General features: G+C 39.2%; 1 protein-coding gene across 2 annotated transcripts; it reads right to left on the bottom strand.

Annotated features, from left to right (window-relative positions):
- Window positions 1-1,896: 1,896 nt before the first annotated feature.
- On the bottom strand, window positions 1,897-12,744 carry LOC144664653 (NPC intracellular cholesterol transporter 1-like). 2 transcript variants are annotated; one of them, XM_078525825.1, is made up of 6 exons: window positions 12,523-12,744; window positions 10,903-12,213; window positions 9,550-9,806; window positions 6,220-6,619; window positions 3,392-3,689; window positions 1,897-2,270 (listed from the first exon to the last, which is right to left on the bottom strand). In XM_078525825.1, exons 1-6 carry the CDS (start codon window positions 12,592-12,594, stop codon window positions 1,912-1,914), a joined length of 2,697 nt encoding a protein of 898 aa, XP_078381951.1. In that variant the 5' UTR covers window positions 12,595-12,744; the 3' UTR covers window positions 1,897-1,911. The 2 variants fall into 2 exon arrangements, with proteins under 2 accessions (XP_078381951.1, XP_078381952.1); XM_078525826.1 differs by lacking the exon at window positions 1,897-2,270 and adding an exon at window positions 3,312-3,328 and having other exon boundaries at window positions 3,362-3,689.
- Window positions 12,745-13,222: the final 478 nt, after the last annotated feature.

Raw genomic sequence — 13,222 nt, forward strand, 5'->3', positions numbered from 1 at the left:
GGCCATGCGCACGGTGTTGGTGTACAAGTCACAATTTCTAACGATGTCTGACTTTACCCTTGTATATTTTGTAAATAAGAATAAATATGACTGTAATAATCATACAGATGTATTCTTCATTATCTAATCAAGTTGCATTACTGTTTGTTGAAATGCTCGTTTGCTTGGTTAAAACGTAAAAACAAGAAAAAGTTAGTTCACTCACCAAAATTCTTTACATGCCGCGTAACATTTTCGTTTACGAACGACACACTTTCGTCATCATTTGTAGCGTTTTTATCGTTTGAAACGCTTCCAACTTGCGTTTGCCAAACCAACGTCTAGCGTTTGTGAAACGTTTTGGTATCGTTCGTTTCTGTCGTTCAAATCGTTTGCTTATATGGTTTGAATCGTTCGTTTCTATGGTTTGAATCGTTCGTTTTATAAATTATATGGTTTGAATCGTTTGGTCTGTTTGGTTTATTTGTAGTTTGAATCGTTTCTTTCTTTCGGTTTAGTAAATGTTGTTTTCAAATGTGGATTTGATTTATAACAATTGTTTAACTGATCGTTTGAGGCAAAATTCAATAACTTTGGTGATTTTATCAGAAAAGGTTGCGATTTTAAAATGACGGCTTTGAACAGAGACGAAGCGTCTGGCGGTGTCTGCTAAAAATACACGAGTTCCACACGAATAATTAAATCTTGTGTTCTAGCGCACAAAGAATCAATATTAATTTTATTGCATCCAAAAGCAAATTTGACATTTGTTTGAATAACTTTTTTGGATCCAAAAACATTTTGCGTTCTATTTTGTCTTTGTTAATTCTAGTTGGAAGCCGTGTTTATATAAACATTGACAAATTTGCATTTCGGTGGAAATTTGATATCGTTTCATTCATATTGGGGAATTTTATTATCGATTGTTTTCCATCTAAAATTTCTTATGCAACTATCGGTTTTTCATCAGAAAATATTTATCTAACCATATAATGCAGTTTAAAATAATGACATGGCTACGATCTTTATTTATTCGACTCCTATTTTTCCTGCATACCAGCACGTGCACTAAACCTCGATCCATACGCGTCGGAGCGAAATGTCTTATCTAGTTATCTCATCTTGTTCTCGCAATTTTCGAGTAATTTGACTCAAATTTCCCCCCAAAAATGTAAGTTTATAATTCATTTTCTTTCATAAAGTAAAAATTTATTCGCATTGCACGCGTTCTTGCGAACGGGTTCCGAAAATTAAACCTTGTTATTCTAGCGCGTTCTCGTAGGATGCTATTTTGAGCATCCCGAACGCTAGAAACGATTGAAACCAAAGTTCATAAACGATTGCAACGAAAGATAAAAACCATTGAAACCATTGGCAAAAACCATTGAAACGACAAAAACGATGGAAATTAAACGATGGAAACGAACGACACAAACCATTGAAACGCTGAACGCAAACGCTGGATTGAAATGTGATCACCCAACCAAAACTTTACGTAAATTTTTTTCAATGTAACGCTAGAAAATTAGTTCTTTCTCCGAACCTGAAGAAATTTGATAAGAAGTACGCCTTTGATTGGATTCTACAAGTTATGTGCACTTCAGTTTTCAAGATTTTTGTGTCTAATTTTTAGTTGAAGCAGAAATAATCGCGAAAATGTCTTTTGCGTTTACTCCTGTTTTCGCTGTAATTTTCGAGTACGATGTTTTGATTTTGTTGTAAATTCTAAATAAGTGGATTTTCTACCCCTTACTTATCACCAGGTAAATGCACATGAAATTTACTTTACTTTTATGTTGTTAGATTATTATGATTGTCCGTGAATTTTGCATTCTAGCTCGTTATTTAGCGTTACATATTTTGTGACGCTGTTGTACACCAACACCGTGCGCATGGCCATAGTGCCTGAATGCGCATTTAGGAGTGAAAGGGTTAAGTGAATGAACAGTTGGGTAGAAGGAAAGCTTTGAATGCATTCTTAAAACTATTTTTAATGATGTTAATAAACATTATTATTTTACTCACCACAACTGGTCTAACATAGTCTGAAAGCAGACCTTCTGCAAAGTAGTCCTTCATAAAAGTATACACACAAGTCATTTGATCACTTGGCGTGTTATATTTTGGCTCCTTGACGCAGCAAAGGACGTCCAAGCGGTTGTTCTCTTGCCGTTTAGCATCTAGTGACAAAAGTGCCACGAAAGCTGTAACCTGTAGCAGGAAGTCAAAGAACACTGCCGCTGCGGCATACAAGGAGAAGATTCTTACTGCTGGCATAGTGGACATTGCACCTGTAAAACAAGAACAGAGCCATTAACCCCTTGCCTACCAGAGCCAAACACACTAATCGACCAGCGGCCATATTGAATTTTTAATGAGATTCTAAATTTGGCTAAGCAATGGCATCTTTTCAGATAGAATATTAATGTACACCTAGATTGAGCATTTAAAATGAATTCCTCTCCCTTTTCCGCATTCTCTTATTGCACTAATGACTTGTACAGCTCCCTGTCGAACTCCTTGACCATGTGCATTTGGAGGTTCAATTTGTTCGATCGATCGAGGACTCTTTTTCGCCACCTTCATCTTCTTTTTGTTTAGACTCTGAAGAATCACATGGCTTAAGTTTGCTGCACTTAAATTGCTTACATCAGAGTCGCGATCGGCAAAAATGTCAGCAAGGGCTTCATCTGTGTCGATTCTGCCTTGACGCACACAAGCCGCCATTTTGTAAATTGTCCGAGCAAAAAGCAGTTTTATTGGGTCAGCAGTATTTCGAAAGTAGTGCCAGACCTTTCTAAACAACCGAGGATGATTTATTCAAGGCATCGCAAGCAACCAGGCTTTCAGTGATGTACTTTGGTTGTCGCTGATATATACGTCCTCGGTCGTTGCGTGACAACAGTGAGGACGTATATAACGTCCTTGATAGGCAAGGGGTTAAAACTAGGGGTAGCCATGATTAGGAAGTGTGGACTTTGATGTACTGAAGAGTTACTTGTGAGGGGTTATGGAAAGAGAAAGTACTTGTTGCGTTTGCACGCTTTTGAGATTGGACCAGAAGCAGGATCCATACAAGGTTACATTTTTAAAGCAAACACTGAATTGGCAATATCTCAAAAAGGCGGAGTTACAAATAACTGAAATTTTCAAGAACATATATTCCCAGGTGATTAAAGGTCATTTTACAGTGGATTGTTTCTGAAGTATTAAAAAACAGGCAATTTCAATATTATGTTCTTCCTTTGTTTTAAATGGTTATAATTGGTTATAATATTATTATATTTCACTCAATTTGGTGGCCATTTTCTTATGTACATGTCTAAATTTCACTAGTCTGACACACTTCCTTTAATGCATCTGATAATACAGTACCGCTTACAAGAAGCTATCTGTTCAATGAATAACTCACCCAGTGCAAATGCCACAGACTCCGACAGAGATGTCAACAGCATACTTGGCGCGACTTCACCAAGCACACGACCAACTTTATGAGGGACGTCCTCGTCACTGTAATTATTCTGACGCTGGTACGCCTGCACCAGGATGAAGATGTTATCCACGCCCACAGCCAACACGAGGAAAGGCACAACCTCGATGATAATAAGTGTCGCAGGCTCACCAATGTAGCTCCAAAAACCAAGGGATGCCACAACCGAGAATAACACTATCAGGATACCACTGAATCCTAAAGTAATTTTGGAGTCAATCTTGGGAGAAAAAAAGAAACGAAAATGTGTGATATTTTTTTGTTAATTGGATTGTGGAAATTAACTGCCTAATGCTTGGCAAAGAAAAAACATTGCAGTTCAAAAACACGTCTGTTAGCAATACTCAAGGTTTGAAAAAACCCGAATTCCATCTATAATCCTATAACAGCCTACAGTATTGTGAAAAAGTAATGCACCCGAAATTCGGCGAAATTCGCGCTTTTCGGGGCTTTTCGAGGAAATTTCGCTTGAAGCGATATTTCTGCGACAATTCGCGCTGTTTCGTCGTATTTTCGTGACATCTGTTGTTTAAAACCACGCGAAATTTCGAAGGATAATTCGCTGTGTGCGGTAATTTGTCGCGAATTATCGCGCACTTTCGCGAATTTTCAGGCACTTTCACGCGATAATTCGCTTGATCCTGAACTTTCGTAGCGATATTTCGAGGCAGTTATAAGTGTTTCAAGCAAAACTTGCCGTGAACGAAATTTAGATCTTTCATCTTGATCGTTTTCTTTTCGAAACTGTTGTGTTGTTGTGAGACATGGCTAAAACGCGTTCGGTGTTGTTTTTAAAATTCGAACACGGAGGAAAGAAAACAGGAAAGTTTATCCAGACCATAAAAATGTAATAAACGCATTGGAATTCAAACAGCTACAAAGCCATTTACCTGTAACCGACAATGAAACAAAAATAGCCTGATTCCGTGCAGCCTGATAGCGTAAAACAACTCAGAACAACTGCATGTCGATCGAACATGGCGCCTGGCACATAACAACTAAACAAGTTACAGCTGTTTAGCAGGTAAAGTCCTTTCCTTTCGACGGTTAAATCTATACATTGGTTAGCCATACAGTAATTCTTCTCATCTTTTCTCTTCTTGGTGTCCAAGAAAGCACAGAAGTCCAGAAATTATAACTATATTCTGCCGATCAGCATCAACTTTCGAGCGAACGAACACATGCACATACTCGGAGGATCTGGGGCCAAACGGTTGCTATGACAATGGCAGAGTGTCCTGGGCACAAGGTTGATTCGACAAGACGATTCCTGAATGTTTTTGCGATGTTGATGTGTGGAAATCGTACACTTTGAGACCTTTTTACGCCTAAGTGAAGAAGAAAAAGTCTATGGAAAGGTTCTTTGTAATGCTTGTCTTTTATCTGGATCAAAGGGTCGAAAAATATGCGAGAATTAGTAACATCTGAAGCGAATTTTGCTTTCGATGTCAGCGCGATCTTTCCGTGAATGTTGTTGCGAACACACTGTTTGCCTTTTAATATGAACTTGGAATTTTTGGTAAGTAATAAATTATTCTTATCACTCAAGATTGTTGTGGTGTTATTAAGACTTAATATGGAACAGTTGTTGTTCACGCTACATCGAATTGAAAAGAACGGTAACCAAGATAGATTTTGTGTCAAGTAACATGAGTAAGCGATCGTATCAATCACGCGGAGAATTTTAATCGAAGTGGACCAAACTACTGTTGAGCTGCACGCGAATTTTCTTCTAGTGAGTAGCGAAATATTGCGAATTATCGCGAATTATCGTTGAGGTAAGGAAAATTCGAAGAAATATCGGCCTTTGTTCTCGCGAAATTTCGCTCGAAGTGACGCGAACTTTTTGCGCGACTTTTCGCGCGAAATTTCGCGAGAACAAAGAACGAAATTCGCGCTTTTCGGGTGCATTACTTTTTCACAATACTGTAGGCTGTCGAGCATGACATTTCTGGCAAGAAAAGCTACTTTTCCTGATAACTGAAACAGAGTTTTCTCAAGCGCTCCCTGGATATTTAGTTCTCTTTTGAGCACAGGGTGCCTACATACACATGTTTAGTGTAAAGTTCTATATAATTTCACAGTTAAGCCCATCCATCATGTGAAAGAACTGATCTCTAAATCAAAATGGATAAAAGCAAAAATCATCTGTCCTCATTGAATCATGTCAAACATAAGGCCTGAAAAGGAATGTCCAATAGGACCCCAGGGGGGTACTCCGGCTTGGAAATGACGGGATGATCGAAGGATTTTTTTGGGTTTGAAATTTTTTTTATTCCGGGATGTTTTTGGGTTGGAAAATTAGGCAAGTATTTTTTTGGGTGACTTGATTTAAATAGGGGATTTTTTTGGGTATTAAAAACAAACTTAAGTGCCTTGGCATTTTTATGGTATGATGAATAAACAAGCATGAGCGTTCAATTTTTAATGATTTTCTTTGTGTTATATTATTGCCCCTCCTGGCAATTTAGGGGTAATTTGACAAGGGATTTTTTGGGGGGTTATTTTTGGTCCAGGGATTTTTTTGGGTCCTGAGTTTTGCCTCCATTCACTCATCCCCGCATTTACAAGCCGGAGTACCCCCCCCCCCCTGGGAATAGGACACCAAAAGTTTGGAAAAGCAATTATAAAATTTTAAATTTCCACTGTATCATAATTATGTCAATTATGATACTAAAGCGATCAAAAGTGACAGCGGTGCAAGATATGTGACGTAGCTTACAATCGTTGCTGTACAGTTCTTTACTTACCAAAATTCTGCTACAACTCTTGAATTGTCCCAGAGCTACCGTGATGTACAAGAACATGATCATATAGCTGACAAAAATGGTGATAATGTCAGTGTCGCTCTCGCGATCCAGTTCATCCTGAATAGCACGCTCCGCCGAGAAGCTGATTGTAAGATTTCCGTTGGCGGGGTCTTTGACATAGTCTTTCATGTAATCTAGGAAGGCCTTTTCCCAAGCCATTTGCTTTGTGAGCTTGCTCTTATCTTGGTGGTTGTTGACTACAAAGGTGATAATCATTGTTGATGCATCCTCGTAGGCAGTGCCAGAGAAGCCGCCCAATGCAATGTTTGGGTTGACAGGGCCTCCATATGCACCGAGGCATGGCTCTTTCAAGTTCTCATCGTTAACAGATGTAGGAGATCTAAAAAAGCAATGTTTGCATTTACCTTATTCTCACTAAATTTCGCCAGTACTTAATTTCGCGAAAAATCAAGAGCCATATTTCGCGAATACTTAATTTCGCGATTTTGAGAGGAAGATACAATTGGAGTGTATTAACTTTCGCGATTTTTATCTATTCTTCAATATGAAGCTTTGACCTCGAAACTGTAACAACGTATTAATATGAAAGACATCGTAAAAACAGCAAACAAAACAATATAAACATAACGCAACATAAGCTATTCAACAGTCTACGACTGCAAGAGCGAGATTTTGAAGAACTTGGCGGCAGAGAACAGTTCGAACAGTGCCACTGATAGAGTGGGAGATAACTAATGGACAAAATTAAAAAAAAACTCTTAAACATGAAGCTCAGACATGTTGAAATAACTATGATAAAAAACATCGAGTTTCATAATTTTTTTATATTATCAGTACGATATTAAATTTTGCGATTTAAAACTTCGCATGTCCTATATTTCGCGAGTTTTAAATTTCGCGATTTTGAAAAAAATCGCGAAATTTAGTACTCGCGAAATTAAGTGAGAATAAGGTACTATGAATCTTTACTTGAAATAAATTTTTGGACCTCGGGAGTGGGCGCTTATTTGAAGTGGGAGCTTATTTGAGGCTGGGTGCTTATTAAATATTCACCATTTCAGCAATTAGTAAGTTTATTTTACAACGAAATATTAAATAATAACAAAACATGAAGATGTACTGAAGCAAAATTCTAAACTGTTCATTGAAAGTTTCTGTAAAATACTAAGAAAACTCGGTCTTTGGAAAAGTCGTTAAGTAGTACTTAGTTAAAGGAGAAGTTCACTCCAGCATGGCCATTTATTTTCTTTACGCCAATAAAAAGTTTATACAAAGATATGTTATTCCCCAAAATTTTAGCCCCCAACGTGCGCTATAACCCTACGAAATCTTTCCCAAAACTCGACACCTGAACGCCGCCATATTGGAGCTGGTAATGTATGCGTGATGCCAAAGAGCTCAGCCTGAAGTTTGACGGGAAGATTTTAATAGTCGAAACTCCTTGTTTTTTGTATTTCTTTGAGCTCTGTTTGAGCAAAATGGAGCAACACAAAGAGGCATTTTGACAAACAAAAGCCACTACGAAGAAACAAGGAGTTTTGAGTATTTATATTTTCCCGCCAAACTTCAAGCTGAGCTCTTTGACATCACGCATACATTACCAGCTCCAAGATGGCGGCGTCCAGTTGTCGAGTTTTGGAAAAGATTTCGTAGGGTTATAGCGCACGTTGGGGGCTAAAATTTTGGGGAATAACATATCTTTGTATAAACTTTCTCTTGGCGTAAAGAAAATAATTGGCCATTCTGGATTTAACTTCTCCTTTAACAACATTCTACCCAATTGTCACTAAGGTTAATATTCCAATGTACACTTCAGGTTTTTTTTTGGACGAGTGGGGTGGGGTGGGCACTTATTCGAGGCTGGGCGCTTATTAACTTTTCCTACCTATATGGTGGGCGCTTATTCGAGGTAAGCGCATATTTTTAAGGTTGGGCGTTTAATGGAATAAATACGGTAAATGAATGCTGTTGTGCAAATTTTATTCTTTTAGCATGGTGATTATTGTATTAACATAATTGTATGCATGTACATGTAGTGTAGTTTATTCTACTTTAAGGTACATGTAGTGTGTTGCATTCAGTATGTTATTTTTGTTCAAGTATAAAAAGTGGGTATTGAGTCAGAGGGGAGGCGTTTTTGTGCCCGTTTGAGGATGATACAATGGAGAACAATCCATTCCAACCGTGGGATTTGTTCCAATGAGGACTGCAATGGTCAACCTGACCCCATTATCAAACCTGGGAGAGCGACGAGAATGGACAACCTTATTCATTTTCACACTAAAGATTTTTCTGTGTGTTTGTACAGTGCACTCATTCAAGTAAGACAAGGAAGGGTATCAAAGCCCATCAAAGCCTACACTGCTGGGCCACAAAAAAACTTTATTTTAGAAGACATTAGAAAGCAATTCATTGCATCAAATCAACATCAACAAAAAGCTGATACCGCTACGCTGTAAACAATTTTATTAAGCAATTAATAGATATGTCAAAACAATACAGTTTGCATCTATTGCCCACGGTATTGCCCAAACGTTTGCTGATTAGTACTGGGTTCTTCAACTTGCCTTTTCAATTCCTAGAGAAATGGTGGAGGGAGGGGGGAGGAAAAGCAAGGGCTCGGAAATTGGTACTCCAGTGATTGAATTATAACCATTTTCAGTAAGAAGAAGAAAGCCTTCTATAGTGAAGAAATTTGCACTTTGCAGGACCCGAGACTTACCTTTTTGCTAGCTAGCCTATTGGCTAGTGACAGCTTTGATTTCACTAGCCAAAACCATTTTTTTACTAGCCAGAATTCTCAGGCTAACTGAGGTTTGGGCAGAGGCACTTTGCCATCTTCACTGGCTCTGTTATCATTATCTTTAGGGTTAATTTTTGGTAACTTTTTGGTAATTTCAACTTGTCCACAGTCTTTGATAATTTCATACGTGATGATAGCGTGCTTATGAGTTCTGTTCTCTTAGAGTCGATTTTGATGTATGGTTTTCTTCCAATCAAATTCCTGAAATTTTAACTAGCCAGTTTGGATAGTGAAAGCTTGGAACTAGGCTAGTTGGCTACCGTTAGTCTCGAGAGCTGTTTTGGCCTTCAGAAAATATACTTGACCCTTCCACAGTGAATTTCTCTCTACTAAACTCAAAAAATAAACAAGGTTTTGGGTGGAGATCTACATTTACATCAACAACAAAAAAAAGTTAATAACTAAGCACGCCTGTCATTTCAATGTTTCCCAGCTGAAAGTAAACAAGACGGTACATGTACACAGCAAGTTTGTTATATCTGCTACACTGATCACGCACAACTTACCTTGTACAGAACAAAACATGGTCATGGAAATCAGCTTTACGGAAGTCTGTGACGTTTGGATTGTCACAGTCATAGCCCATGCTAGTGAGACATTTGTTCAGCTTGGTTTGGTTGTTTTGGAAATACTGGAAGATGCTTTGAATGGTGCACTTTTTGGTTTGTGGTGCTAGGGGCTGGAAGCAGATGTCCTCTAGTGTGATATTGGAACCCTCAAAAGGAACCTTCATGTTCGTGATGTGATTCTGGAGCTCTAGAGCCTATGGGGACAAAATTAGAGACATGCTTAAATTCCTCTGTTTGAAAGTCTTGAGCATTATTTTGCTAAATGCAACAAAAATACATGGCAAGTTCTTTAGATTTAATTTTACTAAGGCTAAAAAAGGGATAAAACTAAGTAATAAAAGTTCTTAAAAACAAAACATTTTCAAATCGAAGGTCATCATCGGTGTTAAATGAACATTAACATTCAACTTGGTTTTGTGTTGTTATGTAATTCCCGAGGGGAACAGTTTGGTGATAAAACAGTGCACCTGTTTATTCAAAGTTGGTTTCTCGCAAGTAATCAACAGGCCTTCCATTATTTTGCGTAGAAAATTTTTTTTTTCCGTGAACGGGATGTTCTATGTGTATAGGTGATCTGGATTTTTTGCGAGGTGGCGGGCTGGCTCCGAGTTATGGGTCTTATTCTCGTGCTCTGCTCTTCGCACTGTGAAATTACGTTTTGTTTCGCCAATGTAAGTTTTGCCACAATTGCACACGGCACGATAGATAACATTTGATTTGTGACCGTTTTTGTCTTTGAGGTTAAATAAACTTTTGATCTTTCGCGTTTGCCAGAGAGTAATAAACATGAAGCGCCAATCCGTGAAAATGTTCAGTTTATAAACAATTAATGGATGAGGTTTTGTGATATCCGGAATATCCGAATATCACATAAACCGAATCTAATAATTGTTTTATTATACATTGTTTTTTTGGAAAAGGGAGTAATGACAAACGATTTAAACCTGTTTCAAAACTTGTGCTAATTCCGGCTGGTCATCCTACTAAATCGTGGAATAGTTCCTTCCCAATTTTTGTTAGTCATTTTGTGTTTTCCGAGACTTTATTGTCCAGCAATTTTTGAACTTTGGTCAAACTATTTCTCGTTTGAAGAAGTAAATCAAGAACTATGAATTTCCTTTGCCGCCAGATGCCTGACACATTGCTCTTGGAAATCATGCATTGCGCGCGCAACCTACAGATTACAGAATTAGCTGTAGGCTCTAAGCCAATGAGAAGACAGCTAGTGACTACAATGTATAATAAGATTTGTTATGCAACATATAGCTTAGTGTGCTCCACTCCAGTTACCTGATTCAGCAAATCCAAATGGAAGATCGAGCCAAACGGGATCCACTTTCCATCACCATATCTGCTATACCCAGCAGGGGTGGGGTGTGTCGACCGGATTATTAGCTGTTCTGTGCGATAGAAAGGCCCAAATTTGGAATCAAAAATTTCTTTTTGTTTGCGTGCTGTACTATCAGGGGCAGACCATAAGTCGACAGGATCAGTTACTACTGTGAATTTGATGAGTCCACATGCTAAAATTGCTACAACCACCAGGCTGCCACCCATAACGTAATATGGATGGGTACTGCACCACACGCCCCACTTAGTGAACCCGTGACGCAGCACAGACTCTAGCTTGCTTCCTAACCGCTCGCACAATCCAGGTGGGGAGTCTACCATTTCGGGCTCAGAGGGGCTTGAAACGGGTGGATAGTTGCCACTATATCTAAGGTTCGCCTGGGAGTTATCAGGTAGTAATGCATATCGTTTGCTGTTCTTCCTCATTGTGCATAAAATGCTGACTGGGAAGAAAATCAGGAACAATATGATATAGGTTACCAGAAGGCTAAATGAAAGTACGTCTAGTCCCATGATCTTGCGGTGTGTTGCCTGGGGCGGGGGAGAGGGGCGAGCTGGACATGACGCAACACAGTCCTGGCAGCTACATGCACTGGCCGTCTTGTTTGTTTGGGGATCGACAAAGGGCTTGTTGCATGTGAAGATAGTTTCGTTCATCCACGACATGCTCCCAGTCAGATTCGTAGGGTAGTGAATTTTAAACGGCGCGAAGCCATTGTCTGTATTTCCCATATACTCGATTAGTTTCTGCGCAGTACATTTTTCAGCAGTAGTCCCACACAGCAAGTTCAGTGCTTTCTCGTTATTTCCTGGGAAGTTAACGTCCTTGCAAGAGTCGAAAAGACCTTGCTTAAAGGTAGGCGCTACATAGTACTTTATCTCATCGATAGTTAAGCCAGTTTTTGTTTCATTGTGAACTGCACTGGGATCCATGTACAAAGACTGATCTTGGTTACATGTTAACTGGCAGTACAGCCGTCTCATATTATTCCAACAGGCAGGGCAGCGAGTGGTCAACTGCGCCATGGTTTGCAGATTTTTCGACAAAGCCTCCAGCTGTTTCGTCGAACAGCAAGTATGTTGACCTCGAAATTCCGGGCATATGCTGTTCAGCAACCTTAAACCCTTCGGATCGCTCATGTTCTTCGCTGGTCCGTTGTAAACGCAGTTCAATGCTTTGTCGCCAGACGTACACTGATCATACCAAACGCAATAACCCTTCTTGTGAATTGGAGTAGGGTCATTTTCTTTCTGAAATCAAAAAAGCAAAATAGACAGTTAAGAGCTTATTTAATAGGCCACTGATGAACCGTTTGCTTCGCCGATCTCGTCTTAAACGTGTTCCTCGACGAAAGCGTTGTAAACGAGCCGTGAAGATTACGAAACAACAGCTTATTCTATTTAAATAGGCAAACTGCCATTCCTCCAGTTAAATCATTGCATGAAAGCTTTCACCGACAAACGAAGCTTTGATATAAGAAATAAACTTAAATTATGTCCAGTAATATTAAGAGATGAGCGAACATGAAGCTTTTACGATTATGCAATATCAAAACCTACCTGGGCTGCACACACCGTCAACAAGAATGTCACGAGCAAGATCGAACGAAAAATTGTCACTTTCCTAGCCATTTTTCAGGTGCTTATAAAAATACGACTTATCCAGTTGCTGCTTAGCAATTTTTTTAAATGTTTTCTCTTGTTTGCGACAAATCCTTGTAAAAAACTACGAATAAACGACAGTCAAATCCGGTCAAGAAGGAGAAAACGAAGTAATGTAAGCCAGCTATAAGCTTTGGTACATTGATCAATCATGTGCAAATTCTCGTCGCTGATTGGTCGACTGTCGTCAGGCCATAGCGCGTGCCATTCTGGTTCATTCATCGGATGACGTAGCGCAAGTCACGGGATTTGTCGTGCCGAAAGGTCTAAGAGCTTTTCATCGCTGTTCAAAGGTCGTCGAAGTGACGGCAACAATAAAAGAAAAATAGAAATCGATAGTGGAAACCAGAAGAATCCAGTTGCGGCAAATGCAGCCCGTCTGGGCTTGTGATCAGAAATACTATTCTCACAAGTGATGTTGTTTTCTGTTTGTACACGTGATTAAATTAGGCCTCGCCCACGGGACCGCCCGCTCGCACGCCGGAAAAATAACCCTGTTTTCTGTCCAGATTGTACATGTACCTTTGCATGAAAAAGTGTACGTGCAATTGTGTTTTCAATGTACTGGGCACACCTCAATTAAGTGGGATAAAAGAGC

The sequence above is a fragment of the Oculina patagonica genome, chromosome 9 (genome assembly GCF_052425735.1).
Source record: "Oculina patagonica isolate OP01 chromosome 9, crgOcupat, whole genome shotgun sequence".
NCBI classification, from domain to species: Eukaryota; Metazoa; Cnidaria; class Anthozoa; order Scleractinia; family Oculinidae; genus Oculina; species Oculina patagonica.